Here is a 22,349-nt window from a genome sequence, read left to right on the forward strand (position 1 = left end):
CGAACAGAGCCAGAAGAACTCTATACACAGAGACTGATATACTGTGGTAAAATTGAATTGAATGTAATGGACCTCTGTACCAGCAGCAATACAATGACCCAGGACAATTCTGAGGGATTTATGGTAAAGACGCCACCCACATTCAGAGGAAGGTCTGCAGGAGAGGAAACATATAAGAAAAACAACTGCTTGAACGCATGGGTCGGGGTGGACATGACTGAGGGTGTAGACTCGAAACTACCACACCAATGCAACTACCAACAATTTGGAAATTGGTCTTGTTCAAGGACACATGACAAAACTAGTGGAAACGCGCATCGGCCAAGGGTGGGGGGATGCGGGGGGGGTGAAGGGGAAAGGTGGAGCATGAATCATGTAACCATGTTAAAAATGAATATTAATAAATGTTAAAAAAATGAAAATAGTTTTTATAAAATGAAGAACAAATAAAACAAATTATTAGGAAATATCTTCCCAATTATATGCAAACAACTATGTATAAACAAGATAGATACAGGAACTACTGGAAATAATCACCAGAGGGAAGGAACTAAGCATTAATGGGGACCAGAACAGGCTTCTTCTACAAAGTGGGCTTCCTATTTTGGACTTGAAGGAAGCCAGGGAAACCAGAATAGTGAGAAAGACATTCTGGGCAATGGGGATAGCTAATGTACATGCACTTTGACAGCTGAGTGGAGGATGGATTGTAGTGGTAAGAAACTTATGTCAGGAAGACCAACCAAACACACCTTTGTAATAATCTAACCATGAGGTGATGGGGGCCTGCACCAGGTTGGTGACACTGTCAGAGAGAGAAGAAAGTGTATATGAGATATTATGAAGGTCAGATCAAGCAACAGGACTTGGAGCAGATTGGATGTAAGGGTTAATAGAGAGTGAGGAGTCACAGATAACAACTAAGTTGTGAGTCTAGGAATCTCAGAGGTTGATAGGGCCCTTGGCAGTAATAGGAAAGTTTGGCCTGGGGGAAGATTTAGAGCGAGAGACGCTAAGTCCAGTTAACCTAGAGAGAAGAAAGTATCAAAAATAGAGAGGGTAATTGATGGTGTCAAAGTGATCAAGAAGAATGGAGATGGAAAAAGTCTATTTAATTTGGCAATTAAGAGATCATTGATGACATTGAAGAGAACCATTCTGGTTGAATGAGGTTGGGAGCTCTACTATTGAGAGTTAAGAAGAGAATGAGGCTAAAGGATGTGGAGGCACCATTTGTAGACAAATTTCCCAAGGAGTTTAGTCACAGAAGATAGAAGAATGACTGGATGATATGTGATGGGGATAAATAGATCAAGTGAAGATTTTTTTAAGGATAGAAGAGAGGCTGGCATGTTTGTAGAGCAATAGGGAAGTGTTGGTAGACAGGAAGAAACTGAAAAAAATGAGGGAGTGAGGATGATAAAAGGGACAGTATGCTAGAGAAAATGAGATGGAATGAAATCAGTGGAAAGGAGAAAGTCGATCTTGGCAGAAAACATATATGGATAATAAGAGACAAGAAGAAGAGAAGATGAAGGAACTCGGTGCGTTGGTCTCAGCTTTTTTCAGTAAAATTTTCAGTAAAATGTGCAGTAAGTTCTCAAGTGGGAGGATAATAGGGAGGGAAGCCATGGGATGTTTGAGGAGAAATGAAATGGATAGTGAATTTATTAGGAAAGTGTCAAACTTACTTTGCTATAACAAAAGTCCAGTTGAGATTATATAACATAGATCATTGTCTATCTGGTCAGTATGGCTTTATGATTTTCTCTAGAATCATTCAGCATACTAAAAACTTACTGCTCTGTTGCCCCAATTTTGAAGTGGTGGATGGCTCAGGCTGTCCCTCGGCTCTGTGGGTATGCTCTATTTACTAGATATCTGCAGCTGAAGATTTAGGTACTAAAGAGACTGCCTTTGGCTCTGGCTTCAGGTCAACATCCCCAGACCACCTGGCCTATTATCTGGTATTATGGGTAGTGAAACTAATGTTTTTCACTGGCCAAATTACAGCATCAAACCAAACAGACTTTGCAGCATTATTTTGGCCAGGAAAAAACCCTCGGTATCCCTTCATATATTATGAGGAGAGATTCAGACTAGAGGATCTCCAGAGGTCCTTCTCACTCTAAATCTATGATAAGATGAACTGAAATGAAAAGTAACTTGGGAAGCTTATGAGGGGAAAAGAAACCAGTTTTCTCTAGACTCATAGGAAGAGATTAGCCAGAGTGAATTTTAATTGAACATATTCCAAGAGCTTTTATTGAGAAAAATGTGAGTACCTTAGAGTTCATATGCTTTGCATTCCTATTGGAAATGGAAGTGCTGGGTGGTTGCTCACTTGGGAATAATTAAAAACAATTTTATCCCCCTTTTCCGATGTAAAATTACCTTTTCTCTCTTTGTATTTTGTGGTTATGGGAATAATGGTTTCCTTTGATTTCAGCTCTTCAGAGCAGTTTTTATTTTTGTTCTGTGATCATTTAGGAATGACTAAAATGGTGATAAAATTAGAAGAGTTTCAAAATTAGTTATGCAGGTAGGGGCCTATGAGAACAGAATGGTACAGACCATTGTCATATTCATTTTCTATATAGGATGTTTGGTTATTTTTATTTGTCACAAAGAAGGGTACAACACAAGAGGAGTGGAAATGACTCTGAGAGAAAGATGAAAGTAATCAAGAAAATGTCTTTTAAAAGTCAGATCTCATTGCCAGCACTCTGCTTCCCCCTTTCCTTACCCCAGAGAGATCACCACTGTTTTTGGCCAATGGATGGATACAGGAAGTACTGGGAGCAAACTGTGATGAATGAAGGAGAAATAGAAAGTCTTGGTTCCAAGTAGAATTATTCACTGTGGGCCATTTTATTCCTCTGGCTCAGGGCTCTGGGAATTCATCTGAACATAGACCTCCCTTTGAGATTGTTTGCTCCCTAGGGGTTCAGAGATAGATGAGAAACTGCCTCTATTAACTTAGCTCCCAACACAGACACACATTAAACAAAGAAGTTAGTGGTTGAGGATTCAAGGAGGAAGTGTGTGGGAAGGATGAACATGGAGATTTTCTTTTGCTTACAACAGTGGCTTCTTTTAATAGAGCCTACATGCCAAGATACATCAGGCCCTGGACCATAGATATACAATAATTTAGTAATTCAATCTGCCATGGAGCTTAACAGCTGAAAACAAGAGTTTCTTGAAATGTTCTATAAACAATAGGAAAATTGGCCGACCGCCTCCCCCCCCCACCCCGATATCTCAAGCAGAGGGAGTTGGAAGAAGAAAATTCTAAATGAATGAAGCTAGAGCCAAGCAACATCGGACAGGCTGGAATCTGAGCCATTGCTAGTCCCACTCCCCTTCCCCCTACTTTCGCTATGGCATTTACCTGCTAGAATATGGCAGTCACCAGCTATATCAATTTTTTTTTTAGAACAAGAATCTCTAAAACATTTTTCAGGCAATTAAAAAAACTAGCTGAAATATCCCTGTCATTTAGAAAAGAGAAATTTACTGGCAGGTGAGTGCACTGGACAGAATATTAGATTTGAACTTAGAGGACCTGAGTTTGAATACCAGCTCTGCTACCTAGTATCAGGATAACCTTGCCAACTATCCAAAAAAAAAGAAAAAAAGAGGTTAGTTACAGAGGTGGTCCTTTTTCGAAAGATCCTGAGAGCAGAAAATGGACCAAGAGAACTCTGAACTTCTGTTTTTTCATCTGGGAGTCATAGAGTGCCTGGTCTAAAGTATGCAATTAATAAATGCTGCCTGTTTTATTATTTTCCAAAAGGAAAGGATTGGATACTTTGGCCTCTTCAAGGTCCTTTTACTTTGAATCCAAGACCTTCCATTATAAGATCTATCAAATAGCAAACAAAATGTAAGCAATCGTATGTCAGACCATGGAATCAAAGAATGTACTGAGAAGTCACTGGGCAGCCTAGCAGGGAAAAGGATATTTAGTGGCTTCAGAAGGGAGATCACTTCTGATGGGAGGCAATTGGGCTAATGGGTTCTTTCATACCATTGTAAATAGCATAGAAATGTAAGGTAAGTTAACAGTGGCATTTCCTTGATGAGTTCAGTTGAATCAGCTTGCAGGATAAGAGAGCAGGCAGCCTCTCTTATCCTTTTTTTTTTCACTTCTTCTCCTAGAGCACTGATGGGCAAACATTTTACAGAGGGGGCCAAAGGAAAGGAAATGCTCATCTGTCAGTCTGTTTCTAAGGCAACTCTTTTGAAGTTTCATTGTATTGTATCCTACTCATTGTATCTGTCAGATTAGGAATAATGTCCTGCAACCCGATAGAACATTTTAGGGGGCCACATTTTAGGGGGGAGTTGAAAATCTGTTTTTCACTTCCTGCTATATGAATATTTGATGGGAAGGGTGATGTTTGTCTTGCAGCCTCAGAGTGCCTTTTCCTTCTGAGAGGAGTCTGAAGTAATATAATAAAGTGAAGTTAGAAGGTCTCCAGGACACTAAGGGGAAAGTTAGACCCATCAAATCAGGAGAAGAATGGTATGAATTTGTTTGTTGGATCCCATAGTTTTCTAGGGAGCCATTTGGCTTGGCCACCATGGACACAGTTAGGTCTAACATGTCTTCCCTCTTCTTTGATTAGGATACATCTCCACAGCTTAGGTCAAAGTACTAACAATAAATATCTTTCAATTCAGACCTGAGATTCACTTATTACTTCAGCACCAATTTAGTTCAGTTTAAGGAACATTAAATACTTATATCTCAGGCACTATGTCAAGCACTGCGGATACAAAGATAAAAAAGAAAGCGATAGAGTTCTTGATGTCAACTTTAAGAATTGACACCTTCTCTGAGTGGCACAGTGGATAGAGTGCCCTGCCTGGCATTAGGAATTTTTCTGAGTTCAAATCTAGCCTCACTCACTTAGTAAGCTGTGTGACCTTGGGCAAATCACTTTACCCTCTTTTATTTGTAAAATGAAGAAGGAAATGGCAAAGCACTCCAGTATCTTTGCCAAGAAAACCCCCAATGGGATTAGGAGTCAGACATGATCAAAACAACTGAACAACAATTCCTAGACCAAGCAACATGAGAGGACTTAAATGGTAACTGGAAAGAAGCATTCTATTGTAGACCTCATTATCTATGCTATTCTGAAGAGTATTATTTTGGTTTTTTCCTAAGTCTCTACATGGAAGATAGTCATTTTGTTGCTAAAGATTGTGAATATGATCTTTTTTCAGAACAATAGTTTTGAGGGAATATTACTAAATAAGAACTCAAAAGTGGCCACAAGGACCCTCTGGACAATGAGGTGGTTGGATGAGATGACCTCTAAGATACTTTCCAGTATGAAATCTATGACTCTATTCGGGAGAAATATTGGCTCATGTGATTCCTAAATGAAACACCTTTTTTAGGGATTTTGAGTTTACTTAAATTGAGTTCACATTCCTTTTGAAGTATGATTTGATTTTTGACCTACAGGGAGCTGTGATAAATGTAAATTGGTACAGTAACCTGAGTGGTTATTTTATTTGTTTGAAAAATTCACTCTAGCTGGGAGGATCTCAGTAATAGCATATAAGTCAATCTGCTGGCCAGAGCACACTGGTTCTGAGCCTGAAGGAACAAAGTTTCCTTGGCAGTCTTTCCAAAAATTAAGAAAATTATTAATGATAAGCTTCTTGATGTGTTTGAATGTTAAAGAACTGGACCCTCTGATGGACTCTCTCCCAGAGCACTTAGAAAAGCTTCTTTCTAAAATGTCAGACATGTTGCGAGTATGCTTTCATATTTGAGTGTCTTTAGCTGCCTCAAGGTGATGTAGGGGCAATAAATAAGCTACTTTTTCACTGTCATTTTCTTTTTACTGAATAAATTGAAAAGATCTAACAGTACAAAATCTTTAAGTGGTTAATTTCAATTTCATTCATTTTTTTCTGTTAAGATCGTATCCTTAGTCAGTCAACAGATCATCAGGCCTTTATGAAATGCCTACTGTGTACCATGAACTGTGCTAAACTCTGTAAACACATCCAGAAACTTGTAGTTCATGAGAAAGGATGCTGGGATTGGGGTCTGAGGATCCATGCTGGAATCCCAGTTTAGATATTTACCTTTTCTGTAACAGTGGATATATCAATAAACCCCTCTGACCCTCATTTTCCTTCCCTTCGAAATGAAGAGTTTGCATTAAATGACCTCAAAGTTCCCTTCCAACGCTAGAGGAGTGATTTAGAGCCAGCAAGTTCTTGTATTAATTTTATGATTCAAGGAATGCTGTGAGGCAGTAAGGTGGCACAGTGGATAGAGTACTAGTCCAAGAGGCAAGAAGACTGGGATTCAAGACACTCTTTAGCTGTGTGACTTTGGGCAAGTCACTTAACCCCCATTTTGCCTAGCCCTTGTTCTTCTATCTTAGACAGAAAATAAGAGTTAAAAAAGAAAGAAAGAAAAAGAAAAAATATCTAGATCCCTAAACAGGGAAACTGGCTTGCTCGTGGTCACAGAGATAGGGCATGCCAGTCAACAATGCAACCAAAGTCTTCTTGATGCAGAGAAGATTCATTTCTCCAGCACACCATGATGAATGGGAGATAATGCTAGAGAACCAGAAGGAATATATAGAAGTATTGAATGCTAAAAAATATAATTAAATCCAAGAAGCATATGAGTAGTGTTTATTGTGGTGAAATTACTAACCTGTATTAGTCAGAATAAGATGCAAAGATAAAAACAAAACAAAAATATTCCCTTATGCCTTCCCTACCTTTATTTTTCACTAAGCTTATATTCTAGAAAGTAAACTCTCTCCATGATTTTAGGAGTGTGGAAATTGGACTCTTCACTTATATGTTTTGATGAAACATTTTATTGGAATATATTGTTCCTTTTTGTTTTGGGGGAGGGGATTTTTAAAACATTCATTTTGAGTTCTGAATTCTCTCCCTCACCCCAGTCCTCCTCACCCCTCACATCAAGAAGATGTGTAATATGCTACCGGTTATATGTGTGAAGTCATGCAAAACATATTTCTATACTAACCCTGTTTGGAAAAAAAAAAGAGTAAGAAAAATAAAATGAAAAAAAAATGCATTGGGGCAGCTAGATTCATCAGTGGATAAAGCACCAGGCCTGGAAGGGGAGATTCTGGGTTCAAATTTGACCTCAGACACTTATTAGCTGGGTGACCCTGAGCAAGTCACTTAACCCCATTGCCTAGCCCTTGGCACTCTTCTGCCTTGTAACTGATAGTATTGATTCTAAGACAGAAGGGAAAAGGTTTACAAATAAATAAACAGATATCACATACATATACATATTTCAATTTGTACTCAGAGTTTATCAATTCTCTCTCTGAATTTGGATATCTTTTTTTATTATGAGTCCTTTGGAATTATGGTATATCATCGTATTGATCAGAATTAAGTCTTTCACCATTCCTCATCTTTAGAATATTGCTATTACTATATTATTCCTCATTTTGATCTAAGAAACTGGGGTGGGTGAATTTTGTGTCTAATGTATTTTTCTGGTGATTAGGAATAAAAAAGAAAGAAGATATTTCTTAGCCCTCTCTATATTACAGCTGTGAATTCTTAGATATCCTGTCTCATTAAATGGATTGGGGATAAGTATTTAATTTTGGAAATCCTTCAGGTGTGGCTACCACTAGGCTACACCTACACTTGCTTCTCTAAAGGTCCACACAATATGAAAGCATTTTCAGGCAAAGCACTTTCTAAAGATATCTTCAAAGACTTTTAGAAATGTTATTGACAAGTATGCAGAGGTGTTAGCTTTGAAATTCCCTGAGATTGGGCTTCTCACCCAGACTCTGCAGAGGTAATAGTGTGTGAGGAGACACGAGATATAGTACCAATCTCTTTTTTCAATTCTAAATGGCTTCTTTTTTCTTTCTTTCTTTCTTTCTTTTTAATAAAACCCTTACTTTCCATCTTAGTTAAGAACTCTAAGACAGAAGGATAAGGGCTAGAAAAATGAACTTACATCACTTACTCAGGGTCACAGAGCTAGGGAGTGTCTGAAGCCAGGCTTGAATCCCCATCCTCCCAACTCTAGGTCTGGCATCTAAATGGTTTCATAATACTTCATGCTAGGGTGTCTAGAATGCAATAACAAGAGGAAAAAACCTTCCCCAGCTTTCAAGTAGCTGACATTCAACTAGGTGTAAGAAGTAGACACAACAAGTAGATCTTAAGTAAATACAAAATGTATTTATGGCATGTCCTGCATTCGAGTCCTGTCACTAACACTCGTGTGCCTGGAGCACTCAAACTCCCATTGCTCTAGGCACCCCCTTTGAAAGGAAGCACTGTTATTGATCTCCCTTTAGGAGTTTATTATCACTAGAAACTCCCTACACTTATGGAATAGAAGTTTCAGACCCCATCTTCCCTCCACAATTGAACAATGCAAAAAAAGATTCCTAGCCAACAATTTCTAACTCCTCTGATATTATAGATTCATAGCTATAGACACACATGGCTGGTGTTATAATGAATTCCTGGGACAAAATGGATACCACTTTGAGTGACAAGACTGTCAGTTGGAGACCTCAGAATGTACCCAGGTGCCATGAGCCAGGGCCAAAAGTCAGTTGGAGCCAACCCTATAAATACCCATCATGCACAGCACAAGGCAGCTCAGTCTGGAGCAATCTTGGGAGGTGGGAGGTTCAAGAGAGGGAGGGTAGGCCCTATATCTGCAATTCAACTGCCTTACCTGAGTGAGCTAGAGAGCTATTATAACCATCATCAATAGAGCTGAGAGAGAGCAATGCCACAATCATTCAAGAAGAACATCAACAGCCTTCCCTAATCTTTGGCTTAGCTCCAGCCAAGTCAAGCCAGAGTTAGTGAGAGGGCGAAGAATCTCCAGTCTCTACCTGATCCAGCAACCTCAAGCTTTGATCATCCATTTAGATGATTAGCAATAGGATTCCCAAATCCTCCATCCTTTCCCTTGTTCCTAATCCTGTTAAGCCAAAATTAAATATAGTTGTTTGTTACAAAGTCAAAGATTGAAGTACTTTTCCTGAGTAGTGAATATATCTAAGTCCTTGGGAAGGGGAAGACAGTCACGTGGTCAGATCCATAGTGTTATCCAATCAGCGCACCAATACCCATATCAATATTCATTTCAACCCCAGGTTGAGGAACTAGAGAAGTTGACTACACATACAACTTCTCAGTGGTTCCCTGCCGGGCAGCTGTTAAAAGGGAACAGCTGACAGGCTCAGTCCAGCAAAGCCTGTCAGGTGGGGAGAGGCACAACCCTTCTGCCAGCAGCACTCACACAGAGGTCCATGAGTGAGAGTGTGTCCTCTCTTATCCCCAATTTATTCATCATTCCCCTTTTTTATACTGGATATACCTTACATACCTTGTATTTGCTTTGCATATGTCTTATCTACATCTATATACATAGATGTTGTCTCCTTCCCTAGAGTGTAAGCTCCTTGAGGGTGGTCATGGTTTCACTTTATCTTTGTAGCCCCAGGATTTAGTATAGTGTCTGGCACATAGCAGGTGTTTCATAAAAGTTTATCGATTCACTAATCGATATAGTGTATCCAACATAAAAATGAAAGTATGAAACCCAATGGGAATGTGTATGTGTACGCACACACAGCATATACATAATATCAAACAGTTTCAAAAGATAGAAAGCATGAGAGAGAAGAATCAGGAAAGGCTTCCTAGAAGAGGTAGTACCTGAAGTTTGGGGAGAGATTTTTCTGCCTTGAAGAAAACTTGAGAGAGTCCATTTCAGACTAGGGAGCTATTTAGCTTTTTGAAAAGCTAATTGCAGTTATACATTTCTGCTGTCTTTGAAATTTGCAGCAATTAAGTTCCTTCTTATACAGGTGATAGCTTGGGGCAAAGATGTGTGAAGAAAGATTATTGAAATTATGGAAATATGTTTTTTCAAGGCAATTCTGATGCCTTTTTGAAATGCTAATGACAACTCTGTATAGCTATCAGATTGGAATATTTGCTGTCGATTAAGTAGTTTGAGCTAATTTAATTTTTCACTTCTGTATTTAGGATATATAGCCATGAAAGAAAAAGTATGAAATCTAGGGGAGGCAAGATGCAAAATCAGCTTTAACCTGCAGGCCTTGTCCCAATTCAGTCCAGTCTCATGGGCTAGCCCTCTTCCCCAGCACAAAGAGAGAGATAGAGAAAGTGACAAAGACTATCCCAACATTTCTTTAAAAAAGAGAAAATATATTTTCTTCTATTACCATAAAACAATTTTCCCTTTTCTGCTCTCCGCCCTCAATCTTTCCTCCAATTGGGGGGGGGGATCTATTTATTTTAATTCATGTGAGCCCTGTAGGTTAAGAAACAAAGACTTATGTAAATAATTTGTCAAGGCATATTGTACTTCCCCTACTTATGTTTATTGCATTTGGTTATTATGTCATAGATGAAAGGAACTTCAGAAATCATCTAGTCCATTCCTTTCACTTTAAAGATAAGGAACCTGAGACCCAGAATGGTTGTTAGCTACCCACAATTACTTAAGTACCAAGTAACAGTTCCTGAGTTCAAATCCAGATCCTCTGCCTCCCAATCCAACTCATTCTGGTCTTTGGAAAATATTATCATAGTTTAGCAAGTATGCTACATCTACACTTTACCAGGAACAGATTCCTACACATATATCCTTGAGTGTTCTAAAACTGTGAAGTATCTTTTGCTGTATCTCCTTTGACTGAAGCCCCCATCAGATATGTTACCTTCATTGTTTAGTGACTACGACTAGTGACTAAAGTTCTCTCTAACCACCATACATCTCAGATTAGCTTTTACGAATTTTAGAAAGATTTAGAAAAAAATCATATAAATATTTCTCCCAATACCATGAGAGCATACATTTCCCTATCATTCTTCAGTCTCTGGGTAGAGTAAGACTAATATTTAGTTCAGTTCCTACATAGTATTGATTTCACTAAGTTCACATTTGAATGTAACTTGTCTGCTGCCTGGGCCTCAGCCTCTGTTGGTCTGGGTCCAAAGGTTACTCCCAAAGGATCAAACTTTTTCTTCATGGAATCAATGGCTGCCTACCCATTCTAAAGCACTGGTAGGAGAAGGCACACTTCAGACATTTAATAATCACAAGATTTGAGGTTCCATTTCCTTCTCCTAAAATGGAAAATAAAATGCAGAGAAGCCAAGGACAATGGGCCATCTATTAGGATCATGTGATGTCAGAGAAGAATTCAAAGTCTTTTGAACAAAGGTGTCACCAAAAGTGGCAGCCAAAGCTGACTTCAAACTGTTTTGAAGATGCTGCCAAGTTGAGCTAAAAGGATAATCCAAAGAGACTTTTCCCAATTAAGCAATTAATAAAGTAGATCCAATCACCAAACATTTCTCTGCATTCCACAGTCATTCCAAAGCATTTATTTCCTTTATATGTCATCATGCCATCATAGCTCTCAAGGAATAGTCATTTCAAGGCATTTATTTCCTTACATGTCATCATGACTCTCAAGGAAATAAGTTTCTTCTCACTTTAGGGAGATTTCATCAGCCCAAGATAGAGTGTAAGCATGAGCCAGACCCTGGTTAAAATATAGTCATGAGCTTAAAGTTGAAAGGAATCTTAGAGATCATCTAATCCAAATCCATTTCTTTTCCAGATAAAGAAATCTAGAGAAGTTAAAAGTCTTGGTCAAGGCCACCCAGAAACAAAGTAGTACATCTAGAATTCGAACCCATACTTTTTTATTCTTTCTGATATACTAATGATAGCAAGGCCAAGCTTAGCTGGGATTGGTTCTTTAAGTGATTACATTATTTAAAATTTAGATACAAAGGCTGAAGATCAGGGTCATCTTTATATTTTTTCAAAGGAGCAAGCATGCTATCTTTGGTAGCGGAGAGTATTGCATTTTTATATGTCCAGGAGCTTTCTTTTATGCAGTTATGTCCCCCTCTGCTGGTGATTTAGATGTTCTCTACTACAGATTGTTAAAGTAAAAAGGCATTTAGTTGCATTTTTACAACTGGTGACAAAAAAAAAAAAAAAAGAAAGAAAGAAAGAATAACTGTGGCAAAACTATGTTTTCTTTAATCCCTAAACTTCTAGAGCATAATTATTTGAAAGAACTAAGAAACCTTTGGCCTTGGTATAAGCATGTAATAATGACAACCACTAATTATAGCTTCAAAAGCTGTTGCTATAGCATCAATGCAGTCTCCCCCCTAGGTACATCCCGACCTGAGCTGCTTACATTACATTCCCAGAATCCACTATTCCTCTGGTAAGACAGACCTTTCCTTGTTTACTTCTGAAGTTGGACTGAGCAGGAATATTGTTTCAGCTGAACTTTCATTGATTCTGCCACTCCAGAATTCAATTTGAGAAGTTATTTTTTTGGAGATTTGGGAGAGCTAAACTGTGTGCTTCTCTTGTGTGCCATCTTGTATTACATCTACTTATAAGGGTTATTGGGAAGATAAAATGAAATAATATGTGTAAAGTGCTTTATCAACCTTCAAGTGCCAAAATATGCTATTATTATTGTTATTACAGACTGCATAATGAGATAAAGATAAATTGTTAAGAAAATACCATAGTCACATTTTCAAGGCAAACTAGGTAGCCCAATGGATAGAGTGCCAAGTCTGAAGATGAAGACATACCTTCTCAAATTAAAATTTGGCCTCATACTCTTAAATAGCTGTGTGATGCTGGGCAAGTCACTTAACCATTTGCCTCAGTTTCCTCATCCATACAATGAACTGGAAAAGGAAATGATAAATCATTTTGTCAAGAAAATCCCAAATTGTTGTCATGAAAAGTCCTTCACTACTGAAACAAATGAACAACTTCAAAATAGTCCCATTTTAAAATTGTATGCCATTGAAATTCACCTCATGATCTTTGTTCCACAAATTTGTCATTATAAGTTATGTATTACAGGTGAAGATTATAATTAATCCATGCCAAAGAACATAAATTGTGAAATAAGAGGACCTGAATCAAAATCCTATCTCTGAAATAAAACTGAGAAGAGACTCCTACCATTGAAACTTAATGTATTTGTAAATGTATGGATGGAATATTTTGCCTCCTCATCTCTTCCTTGACTTCCCTGGCTTCTTTCAGTTCCTGGCTAAAATCTAACCATCTACAGGAATTATTTCTCCATGTCCCTTAATTCTAGAGCCTTCCTTCTGTTGATTATGTCGATTTTGGCTTGTTTAAATAGTGTTACTTCCATGTTGTCACCTTTAAGCTTCTTGAGATCAGGGACTACTTCTAGCTTTTCTGTCTCCTTACAGTTTAGCACAGTGCCTGACAGATGCATAAGTTGCTTATAACTGTGTATTGATTGATTAAAGCAAGTAATCTTATCAATTCTTCATATACAAAATAAGAATTATTGAAACTGGTGACCTCTGAAGTCCCTTCCATTTCTACATATTTAATCCTATGGTCTCTCTCTCTCTCTCTCTCTCTCTCTCTCTCTCTCTCTCTCTCTCTCTCTGGGTATATTTTTCCTCATCTGTAAAATGAAGATCTTGGACTCAGTACCATTCCAGATCCCTCTCAGGTCTTTCTCTGAGTTTATGGTTCTCTTCCTGTTGATTTCTTTTGTTTTTTTAAGATTTAAATATTTTATTTTTTTAGAAAAATGTTCTATGGTTACATGATTCATGTTTTTACATTCCCCTTCATGCCCCTTTACCCACCCCCCCATATCCAACACACATTTCCACTGGTTTTAACATGTGTCATCAGTCAAGACTTATTTACATATTATTGATAGTTGCATTGATGTGCTCCTTTCAAGTCTATATTCCCAATCATGTCCGCATCAACTCATGTGTTCAAGCAGTTGTTTTTCTTCTGTGTTTCCATTTCTGTAGTTCTTTCTCTGAATGTGAGTAGTGTTCTTTTCCATAAATCCCTCAGAACTGTTATGGATCATTGCATTGCTGCTAGTAAAGAAGTCCATTATATTCAATTTTACCACAGTGTATCCATCCCTGTGTATAAGGGTCTTCTGGCTCTGCTCCTTTCACTCTGCATCGATTCCTGGAGTTCTTTCCAATTCACATGAAATTCCTCCAGTTTATTATTCCTTTGAGCACAATAGCATTCCATCACCAGCATATATCACAATTTGTTCAGCCATTCCCCAATTGAAGGACATACCCTCATTTTCCAGTTTTTTGCCACCACAAAAAGCACAGCTATAAATAATTTTGTACAAGTCTGTTTATCTATGATCTCTTTGGGGTACAAACCCGCAGTGCTATGATTGGATTGAAGGGCAGGCAGTCTTTTAGAGCTCTTTGGGAATAGTTCCAAATTGCCATCCAGAATGGTTGGATCAATTCACAACTCCACCAGCAATGCATTAAGGACCCAATATTGCCACATCCCCTCCAACATTCATTACTCTCCCCTGCTATCATTTAGCCAATCTGCTAGGTGTGAGGTGATACCTCAGAGTTGTTTTGATTTGCATTTCTCTAATTATTAGAGATTTAGAACACTTTCTCATGTGCTTATTGATAGTTTTGGTTTCTTTATCTGAAAATTGCCTATTCGTGTCCCTTGCCCATTTATCAATTTGGGAATGGCTTGATTATTTTTTACAATTGATTTAGCTCCTTGTATATTTGAGTAATTAGACCTCTGTCAGGGTTTTTTGTTATACAGATTTTTTCCCAATTTGTTGTTTCCCTTCTGACTTTGGTTGCATTGTTTTTGTTTGTACAAAACCTTTTAATTTAATATAATCAAAATTATTTATTTTACATTTTGTAATTTTTTTCTACCTCTTGCTTGGTTTTAAAATCTTTACTTTCCCAGAGATCTGACAAGTATACCTGTTGATTTCTTGTCTATCTTTTCATAAAACTCTATGGAGTCATTCAGCTTGTTAAAAATATGACTCTGTGTTGGTATTATTTTACAAATAGTTATTCAGCACTTGAATTTTCCTTCTGTCTTAAAAGACGGCCATTCCATTGACTTCTCTGGTAATTTTTGTCCTTAATAATGCCATATAGAGAAGACTTTTTTTCGTAATATACCTACCAAACCTATTGTAAGTCTTGCTACTGTTCATTAAGCGTATGTTCTAGGCAGTTTTGATACTTCTGAATTAATTTAGTTCCTGATTTACAATGATAAAAACTCATTATGGGCTAAAAAATGTAGACATTAGGAGCAACTTAAGAATATTGAAAATGCTGTATAATTTCCTAAAAGCAATCAAGTCTGCTACCCTTCATCTTTTAATTCTTAGAATAAATTCATTGTCCATTGGCAGCACCTATCTGAAATGGTCCTAAAGAACCCCAAAACTTCTTTAAGGAACACAGGCAAAAAATATCTTGACTTTGTTAATGCTTTTCAACTTTACACTCCAAATCACACCTTGTCTAGATGTATTTCCTTCTCAAGTTTCAGAAATTGGGTTCTAAACTGCTTTACTTCAAAATTACCTCTGGATATACATGCACTGATACCATCTACTCTTAGGCTCTGAGCTTTTGCAGTATCTTCCTAAGAATCACAGTAGTTAAAGAGAAAGATAGATAAGAAAAGTGATGTGAGACCCAGATTTCTAATCATATTCCTTTTCCTCCCTTAGGTTCTATGAACATTTCACACAAAAATAATAATCTCCTGATCTAGCCCCTTGGCTAGAGCTTCCAGGAGGAGCTTCTCATTATTGTTCTTTTGTAGTCTTAGGATATTGAATAAATGTGCAGGCAATCCTCATGACTAATGGACAAATGCCTAAATTGAGCAGTGGGCCTGAAGACAGGAAGACTTCATTTCAAATGTGGTCTCAAAGACTTTCTAGCTGCCTGACCCTAGGCAAGTCACTTAATCTCCCTTTACTTCAGTTTCCTCAACAAAAAAAGTGGTGAAAGTAATAACACTTACAGGATTGATGGAAGGATCAAATGAGATAATATCTTTTAAGAAATCATTTGCCACATTGCCTGACACATAGATACTATATAAATGCTTATTATTATTCTTCCATATTCTTTCCCCTTCTAATCAACTGGGCTTACCAGTTGTATGGTCCTGAGCAACACATTTAAATTCTCATAGCCTCAGTTTCACCATCTGTAAAATGGTGAAAATTATGTTTGCCCTTGCTACTCCATAGGGCTGTTTATTTGCCTTATTGACCTAAAGCACTGCCACTGCAGAAGTCTGAGTTGTTATTATGGGAGCTATAAAGGAAATCCATCCTGAGTTCCTCTAATTAAAAGGAATATTCTATAAATTTAGGTGGAAATTACTAATATATATAAATTTTGCAGTATTGCATTCATTGTTAACTATTGACCTTAACAAGTGGGAGAGGAACACACTTGTGAAATTTTGCTTATATCATACTTGGCTCATGCAGTAGTTAATGACTTTAAGATATGTAAGAGAGGCAACAACAGCCTGTTGAATAGAATACTGTACATTGAAGACAGAAGACCTCTTTTTAAGGATTGCTTCTGTCACCCTACCCATATTACTCTGAGCAAGTTATTTTGATTCTAGGTTCCTCGAGGACTTTTCTACTACCTTGTGTATGAGTACTGATGAAGTAAGTTCCAAAATCATAGTTTATTTAAGTTCTCCTTAATCTCTTTCCCCCTATATGTGTTATTTGTATTTATTTAGTAATAAATAATAGACTTGGAAATGGAAGTTTCTTCACAGGTCATCTAGTTAAAACAATTCATTTAACATGTGAGGAAATTGAAGTCTAGGAAGGTTAATTGTTTTGGTCATGTAGAAAGTATAAGAGGCAAGATATGAATTCTAGTTTTCATTCAACAACTTATTCCAATTATCACCATATATTTCTTCGGTTTTGTTAGAAGGAATGATTCCAAGTCAACAGAATTCTATTTTTCATTTTTTATCCTCATTATGCATTACTTCTTCTGTATCTTTGGAATAAGCCCAACACTGGCAAAAGACATTTCACTGGATAAAGGTCATGGTGATTGTTTAGCTTATGAACATGTATGATAATGGAGACTACCTTTCAATAAAACTTTAAATCATCATCTTAAAATGTAAGAATATGATAATCCTTCTTCTACCACGCCCAGATTTTTTTTGAAGAATCACTTGCCAAAGTTTCTTTTAGCTCTAACATGCAATGCATATGTAAGTGGTCAAATCTATGTGAAATTCTTCTCAACTAGGTATTTAAAGTAATATTAGAATCTATAAATTAAAATTAATCATAACTATTTCTTGTCTCTAACACTATGGTAATGTGTTTACATTTATTTTCTTGAGAAGACATTAAACCAAACCTTATTCAGTCTAGCTCTCAATAAGTAATCTTACATAAGGCAAAATTAAAATTTATGATTGTTTTTTGCTTCTTCCTTGCTACTCATGAATTCTACCCTTTGCAATGATACTCTGGTCTTTGAAAACAACATTTCTGAGTGAATTGAATGTTTGGTTCTTTTCTTTCAACTTCCTATGTATTCAATGATCCTTGACTGTGTCTTCTGTCCTCTTCTATGCTTCTAGAACTTTTCATATATGATGTCTTGAAAAATGGCATTTGTACCGATCCTTCGCAAACATTATAGGATGATCAAAATTTTTTCTGCTTGGCTGAAGCATGTAAAACTAGGAACAATGAGTGGAAGTTAAATGGCATAAGGAGGAATTTGGACTTAGTATAAGGGAAAATATCCTAAAAATTAAAGATATTCAAAAATAAAAGGGACTACCTCTGAAGATAGTAGATTTCCAAAAACTAACACTTTCAAACAAAAACTTAAGAGTTATTCATGAAGGACAAAGTGGAAATGCTACTTGTGAAGATATGGGTTGGATTTAGACGATCTCTGAAGTCTATTCCTATTCTGAGAATTTAGAAATTTTTAATTCATCCACCCAACTTACCACTATTTAACTGGCTGTGATTTTAGACAGAACTCAACTTTTGTGGCACTTAACTTCTTCACTAATACAAGGCAAAAGTTGGATTTGATGATGTCTATATTCTTTATTCATATGGACTAATTAGTGATAATACTAACAAAATTAATGATAGTAGTGGAGGAAGGCTTGGATCTCCCCTACTTTAAGAATACCTACATTTCATTTATTCCCAACTATAAAAAAGACAATCTGAGAGTAGGGAGGTGAAACTCTTGAAATGTTTCCTTAGTTTATTTTTAAAGACTTTCTTTTACAAATACACATTATATGCATTACACATCAGAAACAAATCCAAGGCAAAGTAAGTTAAAGCGGCAAAGAAATCCATCGAACTTGGTTACCCAAACTCCTAGAATTTAAGAATGGCAGAGGAGTTATTAATAATGTTTTGGTGATATTTATCAACAAAACTGAAACACAGAAACTGATTCCGTTCTCCTTTTACAGATCACTGTCAACAGGAAGAGAATGATCCTCCAGAGGAACATGATCCTGGTCAATTTGCTGGCCTGCTCCATGGATCTTCTCCAGCCTGTGAGTCCCCTGATAACCCACTTCATCTCTATAGTAAATCAAACATGTGTGGAGAAGCACAAGAAGAAATTACTTTACTGAATAATCCTCTCCGTTATCAGCAACCTCCATCTGGAAATAACCCAGGAGCTCCAGTAAAGAAATATAAACCCAAAGTGGTTAGTAGGACCATTTTTCACACAAAAAGCAATCCCTTAGAAAATCATACCTTTGTTGGCACAAGAACAACAAGAAATGGAACAAGAAATGGGAATGGGGACCAGTGGGGTGTTAGCACAGGAGGATTCGTGGAGCGAGCATGTACTCTGGGAAGAATAAGGTCTTTGCCAAAGGCCCTTCTTGATTTGCATTTATCCAAAAATGTTTCCAAATCTGATTCTGATCTCATTGCCTACCCATCCACTGAGAAAACTTCAAGGGTGAACTGGAGTGAATCCTCAACAACTGAACCAAGTTCTAAAGGGAATTCTGAGAGGACTCCTTCCTTCACTTCTGAATGGGAAGAAGTAAGTTGAATCTTTTTATTATTTATTCAACAAGACAGTGGAATTTGGTAGTTGTCGAAGGGACAGATTTTAAATGTTTAATATTTTTGGGGGTAGAAAGAAAATATTATTTTCACTACAGAAGACCAATATGGAACCTGATAGAAATGTTTTTCTTTTTCACAATTAGCATCATAAACCAGAGTTCCTCCTACATAAAAAAACCATTTTTATGACCAGAGGAACCGAAGCCCACCTAAATATAAGGGGCAAAAAAAATAACATATGTGTCATTTAATGGTTTACAAAAGAGTTTATGCTTCATAAATTTATTCATCAAAGCAACCTCATGAGATAGCTAGGACATGTTCTAGTATTCTCATTTTATAGTTGCGGGAATATTCATAGAGGCTAAGAAATTGCATGTGGTGACAAATCTGAAGGGGGAAAAAACTGGACTCCAACTCTCTTGGTTTTCAAGCTAGCCCTCTACAGTTGCATCAAGTAATTGCCATTGTTCTCCATTGCAAGCCCAAGGCTAAGAGGGTTAAATAGTAATTCTGACTTCTTGTGGGTTCACTTCCATTCTTGTTAATGATCATTCCTACTGTTTTCATGTTTTCATATAGTAGGTAAGGAATTTATTTTTCAATTTTTTTGTATCTGTATATTCCGTTGTTAATTCTGAGGCAGTATGGTGTAGTAAATAGGAAGAGTTGAGTTCAAGACCCATATGTGGCATACACTGACTGAGTGCTGGACAAATCTCTTAACATTCAAATTCTTCAGGCAAAGCTTTAAGATTCTAACCTTCTTTGTGGGTACCAACATTGGCAGAGTGAGTTTCCTCATCAGGAATTCTCTATACCTGTGTAATTACTAGTCTTATCTCTCCTTCCCAACACATCTATAAGTACCTGGACAATCAAAATTACTAGTTAGTGCTTAACTATTAGCAGAAGCTCCAGTTTAGAATTAGGTAGCTTATGTGCCCAAGGTCATGAAACCAATCCATGTATGTGAGTAATGAGCTTTTTGTGAGGCTAGAGGCTGATGAATTATAAACAATCTCATAAAAAGCAGGCAATTGATCATGAGTAGAGATGGGTGAAAGAATGAATTTCTCACTCTAAATCAAGTTCAGTATTAAAATAAAAAAAAACTTCTATTGGAGCACATACTTGACCTTGTGCTACTTGGGAGTTTTTTTTAGCAATAACTAGTATAAAGTCGTTAACAATAACCTCATCACATTTGTAGGAGCTATAAAGCTGGGAGTGACAGTTAACACAATAGATGACAGTCAGGATGCAAAGTAGATAGGATCAAATGTTGAACTTAATCTAATAACTTTAAGTTGAAAAGAGATAAATCACAAATCTAATATTTGGTTTCAAGCATGCATTTCACAAGTTTAAGATGAAGGGGTGTGATTTGCCAGATTTTCACCCCAAAAATATATGGGTGATCTGACAGTACTCTAAATTTAATATACCATAAGTCTGATGTGACAGCCAAGGAAATTAAGATATTCTTAGTCTAATTTAAGAGCAGCAGAGCTTGCAGGAAAACAAAGGTGATGGGACCTCTATTCTGATTAAACCATATCCAGAGTACTGTGTTCATATCTGGGCAGTACACTTTAAGATGGACATTTATAAACTAGAGAACTTACAGGGGACATTAGTGAAGATAATGAAAAGCCTTAAATTCATAATGTGTGAAAGTTAGTGGAAGAAAGTAAAAAAAATTTTTTTGGTATAAGGGAAGACTCTGTAAGAAAATTAAACCTATCTTCAAATATTTGAAGCAGTGGTTCCCAAACTTTTTTGGCCTACTGCCCCCTTTCCAGAAAAAAAATATTACTTAGCCCCCTGGAAATTAATTTTTTTTTAAATTTTAATAGCAATTAATAGGAAAGATAAATGCACCTGTGGCCATCACCTCTCCCCTGGATCGCTGCAGCACCCACCAGGGGGTGGTAGTGCCCACTTTGGGAATCACTGATTTGAAGGGTAATCTCCTAGAAGCAAGATTGAAGTTCCTCTACATGTCCCCGAGCAATAAAACTAGGCATTGCAGTTGGAAGTGGCAAAGATGAAGTTTTAAGTTTGACTGGAGAAAAATAATACTAAAAATGAGAACTGCCCAAAGTGGACAATGCTACTTTATGGTATACTTGATTCCATCTCTACTTTAGGTCTTCAAGAAGTCTTTGAATACCACTTGTTAGAAATATGGTGCACAAATTGTTTTTCATTTATGCACTGGATTAGATGTCTTCTGAGGTCTCTTCCAAGGGTGTTTATCTGTTTTGTTAATATCTCATATTTTGGGGATACAACTAGAAACACCTATTGCTACTAACAAGTCAATATATATTTTCATGTATGAAAAATTACATATTAAATTAATCACTAAAGTTTATATTAAATTCATGAAAGTATGATAGGAAAGGTTTCTGTTTTCAGTTTCTATTTTTTAAAAAGCTTGATTTTATTTTTAATAACATGAGGCATTATAGTATAGACCTCTCTCTGGAACTTTCCCTATAATATTTTCTTGATTGTGGTATTGTTGCATTCACAATACTAAAATGCACAACTTTGTATTTGGGGAATTATGAGATGCGATGGAGATATTTAATGAGTTCTTCTCGCTATTCTTATTTATTATAGATTGATAAAATAATGAGTTCCATAGATGCTGGAATCAACAATGAGCTTGAAGAGATGAATGATGAAACTGCAAGTAAGTAAACATTGCTTTCTTAAAATTATTAAAATGAAAACATGATGAAACAAAACCTAAAAATTAGTGCCAACCTTTAACTAATAAAGCTTAAGTTGAAGTAAAAATAGCATTTTTATTCTATTGTAATCATTGTACTGAAAATTCCCCTCAGCTTTACAGATACTATTCCCTGTATGTTTCAGTACAATCAAAGATTTTTCTTCTTTTTTTCTTAGTTTCTAAACTCCTACTCTGTTTAGTGACAAGTGATAATTCATAAGAATAATACTTTATAATTTTGTCATAATTTAATTTCATCCAGATTCTGCCTTAGTGAGTTAGTCAACAAAATTTTATTGAATTCCTGCATAGAGTAGTTGGTGCCTGACCATACTAGGCACCAAGCCCAGCCTTTAGTCCTGAACACTAAATCCAGTAGTCAATATCTTATTTGACGAAATATATATATATGTATATATATATAATATGATTCAATTCAACTCAATAAACATTTAATAAGTATTTCCTATGGACAAAAAGAACTAAATGTTAGTGTTTCAAAGACACAAACAAAATAATGATATTAGTCAACATTCAATCCGTAATTAGGT

The 22,349-nt window shown here is 36.6% G+C and overlaps 1 protein-coding gene across 1 annotated transcript in view; it reads left to right on the forward strand.

Moving 5' to 3' along the window:
* ANKS1B (ankyrin repeat and sterile alpha motif domain containing 1B) overlaps positions 1-22,349 on the forward strand; it is a 1,330,035-nt gene that overhangs the window by 657,616 nt on the left and 650,070 nt on the right. The window contains exons 14-15 of the mRNA XM_044679159.1: positions 18,434-19,026; positions 21,684-21,756. Of these exons, the coding sequence (XP_044535094.1) occupies positions 18,434-19,026; positions 21,684-21,756 (666 nt within the window). The remainder of the gene's footprint in view (positions 1-18,433; positions 19,027-21,683; positions 21,757-22,349) is intronic.

This window comes from Gracilinanus agilis, chromosome 5 (assembly GCF_016433145.1).
Source record: "Gracilinanus agilis isolate LMUSP501 chromosome 5, AgileGrace, whole genome shotgun sequence".
NCBI classification, from domain to species: Eukaryota; Metazoa; Chordata; class Mammalia; order Didelphimorphia; family Didelphidae; genus Gracilinanus; species Gracilinanus agilis.